The following is a 13,466-nucleotide window of genomic DNA, read 5'->3' as shown; positions in this document are numbered from 1 at the left end:
TTGCTGAGGGACAAAGCCACTCCAGCTGCCGCTGCTGGGGCTCACGCGGGGCAGGAGGGAGGGGGCACCCCCTGCCCTTGGGATCCAGCCTCCCCCGTTTTCATGCCCAGCAGCTGAGAGGACTACAAAATTCTCTCCCTTTATTTATTGCCTCCCTAAATGGGAGGTATTTGACCCTGGGCCACCCCTACTGGTACCTGACAGCTCAGGGAGGCTTTTTAGCACAGCCCCCTCATACTCCCCCGCACACTACCTCTCCTGAGCAATTTTCCCAGTTCACCCTACTGTTCGTCTAGCCTGTCTCGTGGCCAAATGCCCCTGCAGCCATGTCTGCCTCCCTTCCACCGCCAGCACCACATTAGTTCAACACAGACAGGGGTTTTAAGCCCCTTTAGAAGCTGCACTGTGCAGGTTTTATGGCCCTGGTTCAAGCACAGGCTCAGCTACAAGGCAGTGCGTGACACCACCTCGCACTAGTAGTAAATGATATGGAGCCTACAAAAAACTCCACAAATCTAAAATAACGCGGCGTTTGATTTTTTTATTAATCCTCAGCTGTCGGCAGCAAATAAACATACCCTGAGGTTACATGATGCTCACCACAGCCAGGATCCAGGCTGCAGAGCAGCTCTGAGCGCGGACATCCACACGCTGCTCTTCTGGCAAGTACACGTGTTTGATTTGCAACTGGCCTACAAGGTCGGGGGCCCGAGATCATCAAAGGTCGGCCCTTGGTGCTCAGGGGCCTCTGGCAGGAGCCTCAGCGGGCCGTGCACACGGGGAGCCAGGTGCCTCACCTCACTTCCTGATGCGAGTGGGAAAGGCCAAAGAGTCTGAGTTCTACAAGGCAACTGCTGGAAGAGACACCACCTCGCTGGAAATGCAGAGTCCTACAAAGTCACTCTGTGCTCTGAAGGCTTCCTTCAGCTCATCGCACCAGGCGTCCAGCACCTCCTTCAGCTCCACGCAGAGGCTCTCCGGGATGCTGAAGGAGTAGATCTGGACCCTGAGACCGTCCCTTATCCTGGGGCAGGAGGCCTGGACCGTGAACACCCTCAGCGGCGTCAGCGCCAGGCAGTTCTCGGTGCCTTCCTCCATAGAGAAGGCGTAGGCCGCCGGGTAGCCCAGCAGCACCCCAACGATGGTGCAGAGGTTCCAGCCCGCGGGGACAACTTCGCTGGAGGACACGGGGCCGGCGCTGGCGGCCTCAGCAGCCCCTAGGTGGGCCAGGAGGGTGGCAAGGTGGCCCCTGATGGCCTCGGCCTCCGCGGGGCCGCAGAGGGCCGGGCACCGCCGCCCCGCCGAGACGTCCATGAAGGGCGCCGGGCGGGCACGCAGCACGGCCGCCAGCCTCCGCCGGGCCAGGCCCGGGTGCAGCACCAGGGCCGAGCCCTCCGCGCCCAGCAAGTGGAGGCGGCCCGGGGCCAGCCCGGCCTCCCTCAGCCGCGCCAGGTACCGCCGCAGCTCGGCGGGGCCCGCCGCGCCGCAGTCGTACAGCAAGGCCGGCTTCAGCCCCGCCGCCACCGCCAGCACCTCCCCGGCCAGCTGCAGGGCGCGGCCTGCCGGCAACCGCCGCCGGGCCCCGGCCCCCAGCTCCTCCCGCGCCGCCGCCACCAGCCGCGGCGCCGACAGGCCGCTGCCCGCCAGGGCCTCCGCCTCCGCCCCGGCCGCCGGGCCCATGGCCGCCCTGCGCCGACGGGAACGCACCGCCGGCCCCAGCGCTTCCGGGTCGGGCTCGGCGCTGGCGTGGGCGGTGGTCCGGGGCGGAGCGGCTGGGTCCCGCCCGGGAGGGACGCTCCGCCCCGGCTCCGACCCCGGTGTCGGTCCCGCCCGGCAGGGCCGCTGCCCTCCGCCCGGGCCCCGGTGCCGGGCCCGCCAGGCAGGGCCGCGCCGCTCTGCCCCGGTGCGGGTCCCGCCCGGCAGGGCCGCTCCGCTCCGCCCGGGCCTAGGTCTCCTCGGACGGGCCTGGGCCCTGGCCGAGCCGCCCGCCCTGGGCAGCCCCGGGCCCCTGCGGCCTCTGTGACAAGGCCAGCGCGGTGTGGGACCAGGCCGCTGCCACCACTTAAGCCAGAGCTTGGAGAAGCGACGAGGCACGGCGGGGCACAGCCCAGCGCCATCTCCCAGCTCTCAGAGCTGCACTATTAGCGAGCTTCCAGCATCAGGTGGCTTCTCAGACCGTACAGAGCTGGGCTTTTTTAAGTATATATGTGTGTACACAGACATTTCTATAAAATAAGCACACTGGAAGAAGTGTCAGCCTCCCAGCCGGCAGCTACAGACCAGTTAAAGAGAGAATAAAGCTAGACAAAGGTGTTCTTCTCCAGGCGGTTTTAATAGAGCACAGATCATTATTTTTTTCCCCTCTAATGATCCAGTACTTATATACAATGTATCGATAGTGGATTAAAAAAATATTACAGAATTGAAAATCTAATTTATACATATCAATTGCTTAAGCAAACAGCTGAAAGCAGTGGCGGAGCCAGAGGACTTCTGTAATCCCCTCTGTTTTGAACACTTCCAAAACAAAAGCACCATAAGACTGCTGAAATTTAATTAGATGACCAGATCTACAGCTTTTTATTCAGATTTAGGCAAGGCACTCGTTAGGAAATACTTTTCTGTATGTACAACCTAAGAAACCACAGGGCAAAGCCAAGCGCCTGTCACTGTGCTGGGAGCGGCTGCGCCATGTGCATGGCGGGGGCCTGCATGGGCCACCCCTCCTGATGGTTCTGCAGCAGCCGGTACAGCTGCTTCAGGTGAGCCACGATGTTGTCCTTGATGTCAGGAGTAGAGATCTGGAGTCGCACACTGCCACTGTCAAAGGAGCGTGTGAAGTCACCAGAAAACATTTCGTAGATCATCCGGGCCACAACTGGAATGACCTGTTCAGGAAGAAGCCATTTGTTTTAGCCTAACGGTCACGCAGTATATTCCTGTTATTTTGCAGGAATCCCCTGGATGCAGGGGACGGCTCCCACAAGAACCTAGAGCACATCACAGACTGATGCTATTCGGTGCACGTAGCATTTGTATTTGCTGTGACAAAACCCACCAGCCTTACTGGGGTTTCCTGGTGTCAGTAACCACAACAGAAAAGAACAGGTCTCAGGTATCCGTGGGCACCAATCCAGGGCCAACGCACCAGCCCCAGCCTTGCTTCACAGTGTCACTTCCCAGCCTCAGTTCCTACCTGAACCACAATCAGCTTCCTCTCCCTGGGCTTTCCGTCAGGCCATTCTTCTCCAAAACAGAAGTATATCTCGTATGGTGGCTGTTTCTCAATTTGTCCTTTCTGATGGGCAATCAGCTCTAGGAAGAAAAGCAGAATGCTGCAGAGTTGTCCTCTTTCCACTAGAAAGACGTTGTATCATCTCCCACCCCCTTGTATCATCCCAGGTCTTACCTACACACCGTTCCTTGTCAGAGCCACCTCTCACACACAATTGTATGCACAACATTATGCTGTACATATGCAATTACAGTTTACTTCTTGCACCCAGAGGAGCTTTCTTTAAAATCAACATCCTCCAATGTTTTGCAGAGCATTAAATGAGTGTAAGTTCATTTTCTTCTGATGTGCACCTGCTCCATGGTCCGCTGGAGTCAGGGAAGTGCTGTCACACACACACGAGCAAACAGATTCGTGCATCCAGGCTGAGCCCCAGTGCAAACCACCCTTAACAACAGTGCCAAGTGCCCAGGCCAGTATCCAAAGCTATCTTCCAAAAGCAGAAGTTACCTACCGCTTAGAAAAGTTTCCAGACAGAAGAGTTTGACTTTCTTTTGCCTCTCGATCAAATTTGGTGTGGTGGAGGAAGGCGCACAGGGACCAGACCAGTACACCTTGCACTGGCAGAGGCGGACTGCATAGATGGCATGGCCACTGACCTCCAGGATCAGTCCCCTGTCCATAACATCCAGCAGCCGACTTGTGAAGATCTTCTGCCTTTCATTGGTGATTTGCTCTGTTCCTGGAAACTTTACTTGCTCCAAACTAATAGGCCCAAAGAGCTCTTCCTGGTCTGGCATAGGACCCAGCTCTCCATAGAAAAGTCTGCATCCCTGCGGGTTGCTTACAGTCGTCGTCGCTCCGGTCTCCTTTCCTCGATATTCAAACTTGATTTCTAGGTCTGTCACTGAGAGAGAAATTGTCAGGCTGGCTTTCCTGGACCTTTGCATGTGCTGCATCAGCAGCAGAGACACACCACAGAATTTATGTTACACCAGGGGATGTTTAAACTATACACAATTCTCCATGTTAACAAGCAAAGACCCACAGGTAAAAAGGAAAAAAAAAAAAAAAGTCGTCTTTTTTTAAAGTGTGATGATGGAAGCACTATAAATCCATATACATACTTGGCAGAGAGCTGATCCAGAGCTCAGGGCTGCTGAAGAAGTCATGCTGCAGTGCAGTTGGGGGCATTTCCATATCTAGAGGTTCATTCTTTGGCCACACAGCTTCAGGGCTGCAGTTTTCTGCACTGGCTGGAGCCATTGGAGAATCTACAAAAAGGAAACAGTTCTCCAATAAACCGAGATTTTATTTCAAGCACGCACCAATTTACAAGCAAATACCTTCACTAACACATTAGTCTACACCACCAACCATTGATATTAAGAAATGGAAACGTCTCTTGAATAGGGACATGCTGAGATTGATTCAGTTCTTCCTCCTCTTCATCATCAAGATCATTATCCTTTTCATCCCATGGAGCTGAGCCAGTGGAACCTGCAAACAAGCACGTTCTTGTGGGTAGTCAGTGTGTAACACTGCGATGCATTTCTTGAACAAGTAATGTAATCCTCACATTGGCTCTGCACAATACTGGGAATTTATTTGTGTATTTTCCAAATAAGTAAAAAAAGGGAAAATCTGATCTGTACAACATACTATTTTCAGTTTAATACATAACTGTGGAAAGCTAAGGATACAGGCAAACTGTTGCCAATATTGGACCGTTCAGCAGAAAACATGCAACCATGTACAGCTTTAATAATTTTAGTACAGGTACGATGTGGTTCAAAGTCCTCTTAGTTTAAGTACAACCGGGCTTACGCATGGCAGCTGCTTTCTGCTGCACGCACAGGCAGCTTGAGAGTTAATGCCACAGAGGGAAAGGAACTTGCATTGGACAGATGCCTGCTCAGTAACCAGCCCTGTGTCAGCAAGGCCCTCACCTGGATTAATGATTGATCCCTGGGACTGCGGGATATCGCACACTTCATAAATTTTAATAGGATTCATGGGCACCTCCTTGGTGCCATCATACATCAAATTAAATTCCCGGCTTTTGTTAAGAGCACATCGAAGCTGGGCTTTCCACTTTGCAGGGTCTGGCTCATCGACTCCTTCCTGGTACTTTCCCGTTTCCACAGCCCATGCCTGGGGACAAAGTACACTGTGCTCAGTCCAGCCCTCTCAACAGAGCAGCTTTTATCAGAAATCAAATTTTCAGACAAATTCAATGTAAAATTCTTCTCTTGCAGAAGTCTTAACTATAGCTCTTCTGATAACAATTCCCACTTTAATAATTTTTCCCATTAAAGGGGAGAAAGAAGATGTAAATCCAAATTTTCAAAACCATTAGCCATTCTGAATGTGCATCTTCATACAAGTTAAGAAAGTATAAATTGTACTAGATTGTGCACTGAGTTTTTCTAGGTGTCTCAGGTCCAAAACCAAAAGTCATTTTCGACAGTGAGCTACACTCTGCGCAGGAGGAATGGGCTTGGTTAAAATGGAGTGGAAGAGCAGCCACAGACACCCAGCTGGCCTCTCCCTCTCTCACCCCACAATCGGACTATTGGTCCAAGATCCCTCCAAGGCAGAGGTCAGAAATTCCTCCAAGGAGTGCAGGAGTTATAATGAATCCCTTGGGATGAGACTATTAGGGACTGCAGTGATGAGTACTAACAGTTTGTGGTGGGCATCTCAAGATTTATCTAACAGTACTTAATGGTTTGCTGGTAAGAACAAGCCAGCTACCACATCCTAAACCAAGCAGATGAAGTAAACAGCAGTAATCTTCCAGAGCCTAGGCAATCAGACATGGTCTGGCCTTTGGTGGTTGGAAAGAGTTAAAGAACTCAACACCGTCTCAGGCTGTGCCAAGTCTGGATCCAGGTGCACAAAGTGGCTTTTCTGAGGTCAAAGAAATAGGACAAAATGTGCCTGGAAAGAGCTACTGAGATGCCTGTCCAGCTCCTGGGCCAACAATTCAGCCCATTGTCTCTGTTTAAGAACCATGATATATCCAAGCCTTCCCCTCCCTCACCTTGAAGATGGTGTTCTCCTCCTCGTGCTGCGGGCTGTGCCGAGTCGCATGCTTCCAGGGGATCTGAAACCGCTTCGCTTCTCGGTTTAGCCAGATGAGGCCAGGATACATACCGCTATCCACCTGGGCTACCAGCCACGGCTTCAAGCGAACTCTTCGCGGATGTAACGCCATCGTCTGCAAAAGACAGGGATAATACTAGACCAACTGCTAAAAGTTAGTTGAGACTCATATGCTTTAAAAAAAAAAAGAAAGTAATTTAATGAAAAAGGACCCTATGCTGTGTTACTGCTATTGTTTGTTATGTTACTGCACACTGAAACGGCTCATTCAGATCCAGCTAGATGACTCTTCTGACGGGAGGCATTACAAACGCATCACTAAACGGGGAACATAACTGTTACAAGAACAACAACTCATTATTAAATATTCCAGGTAAGCAGAGACGGCGCATTATTTGTGTTAACTGGGTGCGCGGAGGGCGAGCCCCGATCAAACCTGAGCTGTGAAGGCTGCACAGGAGATAAAGCCACAAACAAGCCACAGCAAGAACAGGCAGCAGAATTTCAAAAGCCTCCACGTACACCTTAGCGAAGGGCCTATCTGATCCTGCTCTCCTCCAGTGTGTCACACCTGCATCGAGGAGGGAAAAACTAATGTGCCCCAGCGGAGGTAAAGGTGGAAGCATCAGGCTGAAGCGGAGGGGCCTGTTTTATCAGACAAGTGTGCCTCAGAGTCAGTTTGTGACTTTTTCATGAATGCTCTGAATGCAGTATCATAATTCACAAACATTGCTGACCCATAATAACCAGGATGTTTATCCAGAAGGACAGTAACTGCAAGTCTGCCAGCACTTGTGCTAAAAATCAAGTGATGATGACTTAAGGTTTAGGTTTCTGGTTTTTTTTAAAAAAGTGCTGTAGTAGTTAACTGATCAAATCTGTTCTTAAGTAGCCCTTTGTTGCTACTACATTTGCAGCCAACCAACAATATTTTTCTTGTGCAGAACAGATACAAAGCCAACAAACAAAATTAACGACTGTCCCTCTGCAAGAAGAGGGAGCATTTGGTATCTTTAGATGTTGGGAGGGAACTTTTATGCTACATGTGTGCTTAGAAGGTTTATCTCCCATATTCATTTGCAAATCTTGAAACAGATGTGAGAAATTAGAAATATTCCCATTAATAAAGCAGTGACAGGATAAGTAAAACCTTTGCCATAAGCCCTGAATACTGCTGTAGGAGTTGCAAAATGTGTCTAGTAGCAGAGATAGAGAAGATTAAAAAACCCTATCCAAGAACTAGTCTAGGAACAGATTTTATTTGTTCAAATACCTGCAGATCCCATTCAGTTGCAAGTGTTCATACAAAATTAATCTAACAAAACTTACTTTAGCTGTTAAGCAAAGAAAAAGTTTAGATTCAATTGCAAATCATCTTTTAATAATAGTTGGAAAACGTGCTTCAGCAAGGACCTGCGCACATTAGCAGACTGCTTCCCAGGAACTGCAAAGGATCAGAAAGCAACTGTCAAAATTATTTTTGTGTTTCTGAAGCTCTGCTGTATTAGTTATCCATGTTGAAAATGCTACCAGAATCAAACTTTCAGTAGTGTTTTTGCAAAGACACGAAGTCCAGGTTAATCCCAGACTTATAATTGAGACCAAAACCAGGTATCGATTTTCCTTGTAAAGGAAGAAAAGAAAAAAAAAAAAAAAAAGTGACTTCTCATCATAATGAAGAAATCCTAACTAAAGCTTCCTTCCACAATCTCTTTTACACTTAACTTTCCAAGCAGTCCCCTCTTCTTCTACTAACGTACTCTGTGTACAACACATTTGCCAGACCAGGAATAAATTCAAACCCACACACCAAGGAGGAAAATTCATGCCTCTCATCAACCAAAACAAATTCAGTCACATGGAAGGTGTGCTGGTGCTGCCATACGAGGTTTGAATTGTCCCTTGGATCACAGGCAGGATCACAGACAGCATCTGTCAATACGTGACATTACAATGCTTTATGGCCTTTTATCACCACAGACTTGTTGACACAATAACCAAGAGCAAATCAACTTGAATCCCATTGCTCAGCTCAGACGGTGAGTCAGCCTCCTACAACCTTCAACTTCGATCCGGTGGGATCCATGAATGCCAGAGGCTGGTCCCGCTCAGAGAGCTGCAAGGGTGAGCTCAGGGAACGTCATCACACCACGAGTTGGATTCGCCAAGGGAACCTTGGCCCTCACTCAACACCCATCAGTGCACATACCCAGTTTGCTTCATTCCCACTCAAATTGGCTGGGGGGTGGCGGTGTAATTAGCACCCCCTCTGCTGCTAATGCATCTCTAGTCAGTAATGTAATTATTCCCTGCACCCCAGTTATTATAACTGAGACGTTTTTCCTTGGAGGCAAGATGATGACCCCAAGAACAACTCAAGCGAACTCGGGACCAAGCAGGCACGCTGCAGCCACCTCACCGAGTGGCCAAGGTCAGGGGCATCCCCGGTGACCGGTGGTGACTCTCGGGGCTCCAGCACGGTGCCAACCAGGTTAACAAGACACAGGCACAGCAGGAAAACGTGACCGGCAGCCTGTCTCAGGCTTCCTCCACAGATATTTTTCACCCTCCGCCTGGGTGCATGCAGTGCTCCTGCTCCACGCTGCTCAAGCCCCTAAAGGAGGATGGGGTCTTCTCCAGGTCCATTGCTGCGATGCCACAGACCTCATTCTGTGCTTGTTATCTTTGATTACATTATCCCACCTTTCACGGATATGTATGCGTTATTTTCAAAGACAAGCAGCTCAACCCTTATTAGCCTTCCTACAGAGAAACAGGCTGGGTTTTCATCCCGGTGTCCGACGCTTACCCCCCCACAGCGGAACCTACAGCTCCCACGCTTTGGGGTTCCGTACATCACCTCTCCCGCGGCCCGCCGTGCTCCCTGCCCAGCGCCCCCAGCCCCAGCCCGGCGCTGCAGGCTGGAAGGGCCGGAGCCGTGAGCGGTAACGGGGGTCCTGGGGTGGGGTCCGAAAGCACCCGTGGGTGACCGGGGCGGGGGGGGCGGGGGGGGGGCGCAAATCTCACCCTCCCGTAACTTTAGGCCTGGGTTTACGCCAACTTGAAAGACGTAGCCTTGGGCTAACCCGGCCCAAGCCGCGGGCGCGGAGCGGGAATGGAGCAATAAATCAGCATTTTCAGCGGGTTTCGCTCCCCCCGGCTGCCTGCGGACCCCCCGCCCCGCGCTGCGGCCCCGAGCCGCGCCCCCTCCCACGGACACCCGCCCGTCCCGCACGCCGGGGCCCCGCCGCCCCACGCGTCTCCCAGCGCCCCCCCCAGCCCCACGGAGGACGCACCATCGCCGGGCGGGGCCGGTCCCCACCGAGCACCGCGACCCCACAGCAACTCACCGCTCCGGCGAGCAGGGGGCCGGCTCCGCGGGTGGGGGGGGTGTCCGTGCCGCCCAGCGGGGCCCACGCGTGGGCGCAGCGGCGGGGAGCGGGGCCGCGACTCTCACCGCCCGCCCTCACCTGCCCAGGTGCGCCGGGCGCAGCCGCGCCGCCCGCCCCGCCCCGCCCCGCCGCTCGCCCCGCCCCGCCCCGCCGCTCGCCCCGCCCCTCGCCCCGCCCCGCCCGCCCCCTGCGCAGCGCTAGGGCCGGGGGTCGCGGCTCGAAGGGTGCTTGGCCCAGCGCGGAGCGAAGAGCAAACGCTCAAGTCGGCTGGGACCGGCGGGGTTGCCTCAGGAAAGTGTTAAAGCCCCCTTCGTGCCGCCAGCCCCACGGGCGGCTGCGGGGGGGCTCCGCGGCGTGGCCCCTCGGCCGGGCTGCAGCCCCCTACCGCCGTCCGCAGGTCTCATTGCTTTTTCTCGTAGGTGGAGAGCCGTGACTCAGCGGTGAATCTTGGATTCAAGAGATCATACGATACTTTACTGTTCGGTTTCAATGAACCGGAAAAAGCCAGTGGGAATTTCCCTTCTTCCCATCATGAACACTAGGGATGGTGCTGCGTCCCCATTTGGGAAAAGCTGACTCGCATCCGAAGCTCAATCCTGTGCCAAGGCTTCAGAACTATACAACATTTTGAAAATCTTCACCCACAAAGACAACGTTAATTCGGCATTTTTCTTGGAAAGTTTGCCTTGCAAGGTGCCAGGTGCAAGGCAGATACTTCAAGCTTCATTCATCACTGAAATACAGCTGCCCCGCGGTAACGCTTTACCAGGAGTTTGCATGTAGTAAAATCTTTCTGGCAATAAGCAAAAGGCAGTAGGTGACACTCTAAGGTTACCCTTTTTGGGGTAGCACGGCCGTGGTGGGCTTTAGCTGCATTTGCTCAGTTATACCAGACCATTTTTGCATGCAAAACAAGGAGCAGGAGCTCCTCTAATAGCTTCTACCACATCATTGTTCCTGCTGTATAAAAACATGCAACGGTCCAGCCAATTCGGTGAGCAACTGGGAAGAGACAGAGCTGTTGGGCTGAGCTTCTGGCCAAAGTATGAGGGATCTTTGATCTCTCAGATGGGTCAGCACAAAAGTTGCCGCTCATCCTCCCTGCATTCCTGCTGTCTGTGGGTAAATTTAAGGATGCTTCAGGTTTGCTTTCTTTGTGGTCTGGTGCTCGGGGAGCGCTGGAAGCAGACACCAGCAGTGATGCTGCACACTCACCCGCATGCCTTGGGCTGTCAGAGGGCTGGGACCAGCCCTGGGCACAGCTTTGCTCTTTCTTGGCCTGCTGTAAGGTCACTTGAGATTGCCCAAGCCGCCGAGAGGGGTCTTAGGGCAGGTCAGGGCTGGAGTATTTAAAATAATGGAGCAATGTGGCAAAACGAGGCGAGAGCTGCTCTGGCGTGGGCGAATGAGCTCGCCTTGCCTCCAGTTTCACTAAGTTGGTCCTTTCAGGCCGGGCAGCTGCGTCCACCTGCACCCTGCAGCCTTTGTTACAGCCTCCGCTGCCTCCACCGAGTGGTAACGCAGATGCCAAACAAATGAGTCTTCCCAGCTCTCTGCAGGGTTTGGTGGTTTTTTTTTTTCTTGAGTTTCTACCAGCCTCTGCCGAAGCATGTGGCAGCGTGTTGGGTTAGTGAACTGACGGGAAGTAAGTTGTCTTTTTCCATGCTCTTGGCTGTGAAACTCTGCAGCTTTTGAGCTGTATAGGTGATAATCTAGGGATGGCTCGCTGGGCAGGACATGTAATCAGATGTTACCTTTTGCAGCTGATCATCCAAAGTGTTCACTCTGAAGTATAGAGGATTGATCCTAACCCTTCAGGCAGCCAAATAGCACCAACCTCTTTATTGCAGCGTTTTCTAGGAAGCATTCTATTTCTTTTTAGTTCTGTCTGCTTATGTTTACCTGTATCTGCATCTTGTTTCCAAATCAAATGAAGAAATCCTTTGGCTGATAAACAATACTTCATAAAGTGACATCATGCTGGCTGAGAGACAGCAGCTCTTTCAGTACAGTCTGCAGAGAACACACTTGGGACAATGAGAGTATAGGCAGAGGAATTTTCATACCAGGAGCTATAGGATTTACTCTATTTCAGTGCCAAATTAACATCAGTACTTTTATCAACATGATTGTATGTCATGATACCTGCAATAGCAGGGGCTAGGCTTTGTAACCCAGGTCTCTCACAGCCCTTTGTTCCTCCTGGAAAAGGCAGTAGTCATCAAAACAAAGGGGAACCATTTTCTCTCCTGGGAACAGATCGCTAAGTTCCCATAAGGCAAAACAAAATTATGCAATGAGGCAAGACAATGTCCTGGGCATGTGGAGTCTTGCTGCTCTCGGCACTCGCATTCCAGCGTGCAGCCTCGGTGCAGGAGGGCAGCACAAAATGGTGGAAGGCTTCACACCAGCGCGTGCAAAGCTCCCCACTGTGCCCCAGGCAAAAGCACGATGAGCCCTCTGCACCCCTGTCCCGGCAGCAGCACCTCTGCTGCTTTAAAGAAAACCCATGCCCTCACCTGATGCTAGCAGAGATGATTCAAGAAATAGGGTTGAAGGAAAAAGCTATTTCTTTACCTGGTATATGGTGACTGAGCATGGGGAAACGGAGAATGCAACAGAAGTATCATATAAGTACCACTGACTGTGGCTGCTAAAGACTTCTTGCGCGTAGGTCTAGCGAAGAGACAAATGCTGGGGGACAGATCCCATATAACTTTTTCTGACGAGCCAGACCTCAAGCTGCTCTGCTGCAGACAAGTGATCCTGGAGCCAGGGGCTAAAGCATCTACAAAAGGACGGGCTGAGTTTACTAATTGTGTTGCATTCTTCTAGGCACAAAGATATGCAAACAGGATTCCTCTACATTATTAGGTTAAAATACACCATTTTGTTGAAAGAGAGCAGTTTTAAGCTTTTTAGCAACCCCTCTGGTCCTTGCCACCCATCTTCATCTTGCTGCTGTACTGCTTATAGCCTCTTCTTGCTTAAGACTCTTAAGAGCGAAGCCATGCATTGCCTGGGTACCCTTATGCACAGAAGTACAAAGTTATACCATACTGCTGCAAGTCTGTATGTACATGTAGTACCTCTGATGGGTTACTTACAGGTATGAGTAGATTCAGAGCAAACCCTGTTCTTACAGGAGGATATGAATTGCCGCACTGTTCTGTAGTATCAAATTTTAGACTGATTCCTAGCCAGTGTTTTTCCACCTGAGAAACTCTTCTATTCTAAAGTAGCAGGGGGAAAAAAAGAAATCCAAAAAAAGTGAACAGTTTAAATCCTTCTGGGCCTTAGCACTGCTATAATAGGGAATCTATTGTTTCCTATCAATACTACCCCAATCCTCTTAAAAGAGGAATCCCACCTGGATGCCGGGCTGGCTCAAACACGTTTATACCTACAGGTCATTGCTTTCTGGCTGACACAAATAATGGCTGGATGCAGAACACAGCGTGTGATACGGATAAAAGCTGGTGGCTCCAGTGAGGAAAGGAAAGAAGAGCAGGAGGCTGCACGGAGCGAGGGGGGGCTTGATCTCTGGCTGCGGGTGGCTGTGAGCTGTGCTGCCAGGCTGGGGGGAGCGGCTGCAGCACAGAAAGAGGCTGGGGTAGTTGTATGTTGTACCTGCAACAGACGTGGTAAGAGTAAGCAGGAAGTGTATTTCAGCAGATAAAAGCACAAGAGAGGGAAGGGGAAAAGGAAAAGTCCACACTTAAATAAAATAT

General features: G+C 51.6%; 2 protein-coding genes across 3 annotated transcripts; both read right to left on the bottom strand.

The window, feature by feature from the left end:
• Positions 1 to 526: 526 nt before the first annotated feature.
• On the bottom strand, positions 527 to 1,827 carry C17H1orf74 (chromosome 17 C1orf74 homolog). Its single transcript, XM_040617044.1, has one exon. The coding sequence runs from the start codon at positions 1,678 to 1,680 to the stop codon at positions 841 to 843; it is 840 nt and encodes a 279-aa protein (XP_040472978.1). The 5' UTR covers positions 1,681 to 1,827; the 3' UTR covers positions 527 to 840.
• A 486-nt stretch (positions 1,828 to 2,313) lies between these two features.
• On the bottom strand, positions 2,314 to 9,842 carry IRF6 (interferon regulatory factor 6). Of its 2 annotated transcripts, none has more exons than XM_040616965.1 (8): positions 9,694 to 9,842; positions 6,282 to 6,458; positions 5,185 to 5,389; positions 4,613 to 4,735; positions 4,363 to 4,509; positions 3,750 to 4,142; positions 3,197 to 3,315; positions 2,314 to 2,888 (listed from the first exon to the last, which is right to left on the bottom strand). In XM_040616965.1, the coding sequence occupies exons 2-8, from the start codon at positions 6,453 to 6,455 to the stop codon at positions 2,667 to 2,669; spliced, it is 1,383 nt and encodes a 460-aa protein (XP_040472899.1). In that variant the 5' UTR covers positions 6,456 to 6,458; positions 9,694 to 9,842; the 3' UTR covers positions 2,314 to 2,666. The 2 variants fall into 2 exon arrangements, with proteins under 2 accessions (XP_040472899.1, XP_040472898.1); XM_040616964.1 differs by lacking the exon at positions 9,694 to 9,842 and adding an exon at positions 9,153 to 9,303.
• Between the last annotated feature and the right edge of the window lie 3,624 nt (positions 9,843 to 13,466).

Source organism: Falco naumanni, chromosome 17 (assembly GCF_017639655.2).
Source record: "Falco naumanni isolate bFalNau1 chromosome 17, bFalNau1.pat, whole genome shotgun sequence".
NCBI lineage: Eukaryota > Metazoa > Chordata > Aves > Falconiformes > Falconidae > Falco > Falco naumanni.
The sequence above is the reverse complement of the archived record's forward strand: the minus strand, read 5'-3'. Positions and strand labels throughout refer to the sequence as shown.

Excerpts from the sequence above, each read along its gene's own strand:
- C17H1orf74 (XM_040617044.1), bottom strand. The coding sequence starts at position 1,680 with ATGGGCCCGGCGGCCGGGGCGGAGGCGGAGGCCCTGGCGGGCAGCGGC.
- IRF6 (XM_040616964.1), bottom strand. The coding sequence starts at position 9,200 with ATGTACGGAACCCCAAAGCGTGGGAGCTGTAGGTTCCGCTGTGGGGGG. Across the intron at positions 5,390-6,281 it reads AGGAGAACACCATCTTCAAG|GCATGGGCTGTGGAAACGGG; the intron begins GTGAGGGAGGGG and ends CTTTGTCCCCAG. Across the intron at positions 4,143-4,362 it reads CTGGATCAGCTCTCTGCCAA|TGACAGACCTAGAAATCAAG; the intron begins GTATGTATATGG and ends TTTCTCTCTCAG.